This window comes from Echinops telfairi, unplaced genomic scaffold (assembly GCF_000313985.2).
Source record: "Echinops telfairi isolate 266 unplaced genomic scaffold, ASM31398v2 ScPeMD7_6;HRSCAF=24_0, whole genome shotgun sequence".
In the NCBI taxonomy this organism is placed as follows: Eukaryota; Metazoa; Chordata; class Mammalia; order Afrosoricida; family Tenrecidae; genus Echinops; species Echinops telfairi.
Genome location: NW_022103902.1, coordinates 14,321,905 through 14,326,806, shown reverse-complemented (window position 1 = coordinate 14,326,806; position 4,902 = coordinate 14,321,905). Strand labels below are relative to the sequence as shown.

Sequence of the window (4,902 nt, the reverse complement as noted above, 5' to 3'; positions counted from 1 at the left end):
CCCCGACTTCCATGTTTCATAATGATTCCCCCCATGCTTTTGGTCTTACACATGGCAGGGGCTTCAGTGCTACTAACCCATGTGGGAAACTGCGGGAATGGATGAGAGTATCACACTGCTAAATCATCCATGTTCATAACTATGGGTCTGGAAAGTGGATTCTGGTTGGGGAAGACTCTCACAGTTATGAAATATAAATCAACCTGAATATATATTCTCATGACTGAAGACAGTCCCTCCAATAACCCCCCAAAGGGACTGTCATAGAGCACTGCCATATAAGCCGAATCATTTCTGTATCTGGCTACTTCACAATGCCTAAAGGTTTTCTGTAGGTAAAAGCACTCAGGTTCTATAGCCAATGTAGCAAACTCTGTCCCTATACCACCCACCACCCCACCAATTCAGGAGGGAGCTTTGAATCACAAGGAGCCAAGTTATTTTCCTTTTGCAAGTTTCGTGGGTCTGACTTCACTCACCTCTAAGAGCAGTAGAGACTGGGGACTGTACACATCCAACATGCTATACAAACCGGATAACCAAGCTTGCCCTGAGGGATGTGGTGATGGACTGGCGATGTGAATGCACAGGATACATTTATGAAGGCCAAAAAAGAAAACTAAACTTCAAAATGGCAAATGGTTTTATTTGATCTTCTAATCTGTTTAGGTCTCAGCAAGAGGGAGCTCAGATTTAGAATGCCCTCATTCACCATTCAGGGAGGCCCAAGGAGACCACTCAACTGGCGCCTCTGTGCTTTCTCTTTGGGAGCACCTGCCGAGTTCCTGGACCTCAGAACCCCCAACTCAGATGGCCTTGAGCCTGCCCTCAGGGTCTGTGCAGACCCCTTCCCCAACCTCTCCTCCCAAGGGTAGATAGCGCCACTGGTGCCCACCTCTGTCTGTAAGATATGGACAAGAGGAGCTATTTGTGGAAGGGGTGGGTGGACAGTGGCCATTGGGTGAGAGAGAGTGACCCGTGCATACCTGTGAGACTCCTTAAGGTGGGAGACCGAGTCAGGAGCGGGGGAGGAAACCCAGCCCAGGTGGGGGCTGGGAATGGGCTTTCCCACACAGCCATGTTCTGGAGTGTTCTGAGGAACTAGGAGTTCTGAATCTGCTCTTCCAGGTGGTAATGAAGGTATCTTATATTTATCACCTTGTTGGCTTCATGCATGCATGGTTTTAGTTTGTCTTGTAACATAAAATTGTTTTAGACACGCAATATGTGGACCACTCTAGAAAGAGAGCATGCACTTTTGCTCTGAGTATTTCAAATATTGGGGGTGGGACTATTTTTATAATGATTTCTTTTGAAACATGTAAAGCGATATATAAGGATGATTTTCTGGGCCGAGAGAATGATTTGTAAATTCTTAAAAATAACTCGTGTGGTGACCAACTAACAGATCACGAGCTGGTTTCTCTAGAATGCTCAACGTGCAGTTGACAGGGTCACAGGGAGTTTGGCAGGTGTGTTGACTCTCTGTCTCACAAGTTGGCCTTGCAAAGTTCCAATTTCCGGAGTTGGGAATAATATATCATCTACATTCTTGAGAACCACCTACCATGACATGAGAAATGCCCTTTGTCAATGCTGCAAATGGAAAGGAATCTCTCTAGGTGGGACATGTGGTGTGGATGATCAGACTCTTCTCCAAATGCATTTTCAAAGCCTGGTGCATTGCAAAATGTTTGGGACCAGGAGCTCGGCCTCAGCGCTGAGGCCTAGCAAGCTTAGTTTCCCAGTGGAAACCAGAGCTAGTGCTAATGCCCATTACAACCTTGCAAGGGAGAGGACTAATTTGGAAAGAATATACGTTAGTAAGCACAGCCCAGAATTCATGGTGTTCATGGAGCATCTGTTTATGATGACCAGCAGTAGAATAAGGGACCATGGGGTCTGTTTCCTCAGGGAAGAATAATCAATGTGTTTATTATAGAACAATAGACAACTCACCGATCTTGAAACGACCCAGGTAGTAGATCTGGGTGCTGAGAGCCAAAGAAGCCAGAACATGTATCATAGAGAAGATGACCCAGAACCACATGTCATTTTTTCCGAAAACCTAGGAATAAAGATGGAAGTTAACTTCGCCCAAGGTTTTACCCGAGGATGCTCTACACTCCTACTCTCTGTCCAAACTGAGTTCTGTGCAGGTTTTGTCCCCGGCCCCCTTTTCTGAATACACAATGATTATACCGCATCAGGGGCAAGAATCAGAGAAGCTATTGCCTGAGGCTTTCTGGCCAAAGGAAGAGGAAAAGGGCGTAGATGGCTGAGACAATGGAAAATGGTGAAGGGACAATGGATTTAACCCAAACTCCTGGTCACCGAGTCAATTCCAGTGCACGGTGACTCTATAGCACAGGGTAGAACTGCCCCTGTGGGTTTCTCAAACTCTGCATCTTGATGGGAATAGAAACCCTCGTCTTTCCCACCACCACCCCCAGTAGAAGCTGGTGGTTTCGAACTGCTGACCTTGCAGTTAGCAGCCCAATATGTAACCCATAAGGCCACCAGGGGTCCACTTTAGTGATCAAAAGTTGGGGCTTGCTCTTTACATCACTGCAAGGCAACCAATATTCATTGCTCATGTACATTAAGAAAGCACATTTAGAGACTAACTTTTCAAAGTCAATGTCCCCCATCAGTTTCCACATCTCTGTCCCAACCTCACATGAGCCAGGTCCTGGCCTTATGTTAAAAGGAGGGTGGTAACCTAACCGGTGCCTATTACACAAAACACAAAAGCTACAGCAACAAACCAAATGAGCTACTTCACTAAATAAAAGCATGTAGTCAATGAACCGATGTTGAGAAGGTGTCAGGAACCAGGAATTCTGATGAATCCCAACCAGTTGACTTAAGGTCCCACAAACAGAAAGAGCAGAAGTGTTTCCACGGGGTCCTTTCGAGCGATGGAAGGTGGGTGGAGAGGGACGCACCACTCCGAGGACGGTGAGCATGGTGACCACAGCGAAGGAGGCGTAGGCAGAGTAGGCGCTGGCATTGATGTCGGGGTGGCGGGTCTGGTAGAGCTTCAGCATGCAGAGGCCGGCAATCATGTACATGAAGGAAGTGTCTGCGGATGGAGACCAGGGCCAAGGCAGTCAGGATTCAGCAGAGGACACCCCCCTACACAGACACTTTCTAGATTTCTCTGCAGTCCCCAAGGAATCCTTCAGAGTGACCATGGAGTCTAGCGTATCTGCTGTCCTCCGATTGTAGAGAGACCTCTCCACATGTCAGTTGACCTAGACATAGTCTTTTTTTTTTAATTGTTAGAAATCGTTTTAATGGGGGCTTTTATAGTTCATATAACAAGCCATATATCAATCGCATCAAGCACATTTGTACATATGTTGCCATGATCATTTTCAAAACATTTTCTTTCAACTTGAGCCTTTGGTATTAGCTCCTCTCCGCCCCCCCCCTCGCCCCCCCTTGTGAACCCTAGATAAATGATAAATTATTATTGTTTTCATATCTTACACTCTCCGCTGTCTCCCTTCACCCACGTTTCTGTTGTTCATTGGGGGGGAGTGCACGTTAATACATTGATCATTGCGATTGGTTTCCCTTTTCTTCCTCTTCTCCCCCCACCTTCCCCCTACCCACATGGTATTGCTACTCCCATTACTACTCCTGGGGGGGTTATCTGTCCTGGATTCCATGTGTGAGAGCTCCAGTGTACATGCTCCTGTCTAGCCGGATTTGTAAGGTAGAACTGGGGTCATGATAGTGGGCTGGGAGGAAGTGTTAGATCTCTCTCTGGAGCTAGATCTATATCTCAGTCCTTGGCTCCGCACGAGAAAGAATTCACGCCAAAGCCTGGTTCGTGATCGAAGTGAGTTTTATGAAAGTTAGAAGAAGTTTCAGGTTTACACGGCACCCAAGGGTCTCCTCCCAGACATGCGGCTCGCTGGAAGCCGCTCAGCGTCCTGCAAAGCGTCCCAAAGTTCCGCTCAAAGCTCTCTGCGTCTAAGTTCTCTCTCTCCCTCCGGGCTTCTGCCTTAGGATTCCACGGGAGGCATGGTGGAAGACCCCCTGATTGAGCCCATTGGCTAAACTGAATTCACCTTGGCCCAGGTGGGCCAATTCAAGTTCACGCCCACCCCTGCCTACCGGAGGGAACCCTGAGCATGTGCAGTGCGCCACTCCTTTGTTTCCCTAGCTTGGCCCTCTGGGCATGTGTTAACGGACATTCCCAGCCCTTTGCTAACCTACCTAGCAGAAGCATTAAGGAACTAGAGTAATGTGTGTTTTGTCAGGGCTACACTGCATCCGGGCTGACTCTCTCTTCCTTCTGTGAGGGGATGACACAAATTCTTGAGGCAGGCTCCCCGCCTCTTGTCCTCTCTCTGCTTCCAAACCCCTGTGTGGCTGTTCTTGGTTCACAGAAAGAAGTTCCTGGTTACATGGTATCATATAATTACTCATCTCTATTTGTTCAAGAACAGCAACAGGAATCCCTGAGGGTGGACTTGTAGGCAGTGTGGCAATACAAAAGAGCTCTGAGACAGAACGACACTGATTACTAACATAATTAGCTTCATCGTCTACAAGGAGAGAGCAGAAATTGCGACTTGACTGCATTGGATTGTGTGAATGTAAACTAAAAAAGCACTGCAGTGTCCCATTGTTATGCATTGAATTGAATCCCCCAGAAAAAACGTTTTATTGAAAGCACTTGTAAACATGCATTTCTTTTGTTATGTTAATGAGGCCCACCACCAGAGTAGGGTAGATCTTGACATAATCCTTTCTGAGTGTTGTCTTATCAAAAGAGCAGAACACGCAAGACTGGCTGGACCAGAGGAGGTACACTGGTACAGATAGGAACTGAAAATACAGGGAATCCAGGACGGATGAGCCCTATAGGACCAGTGGTGTGAGTGG

At 47.2% G+C, this 4,902-nt stretch overlaps 1 protein-coding gene across 3 annotated transcripts in view; it reads right to left on the bottom strand.

The window, feature by feature from the left end:
* SIDT1 (SID1 transmembrane family member 1) overlaps nt 1-4,902 on the bottom strand; it is an 86,735-nt gene that overhangs the window by 19,883 nt on the left and 61,950 nt on the right. For all 3 annotated transcript variants that reach the window (XM_030884422.2, XM_004706404.2, XM_030884423.2), the window contains exons 17-18: nt 2,949-3,085; nt 1,960-2,068 (exon numbers count right to left, since the gene is read on the bottom strand). In XM_030884422.2, coding sequence (XP_030740282.1) covers nt 1,960-2,068; nt 2,949-3,085 — 246 coding nt within the window. The remainder of the gene's footprint in view (nt 1-1,959; nt 2,069-2,948; nt 3,086-4,902) is intronic.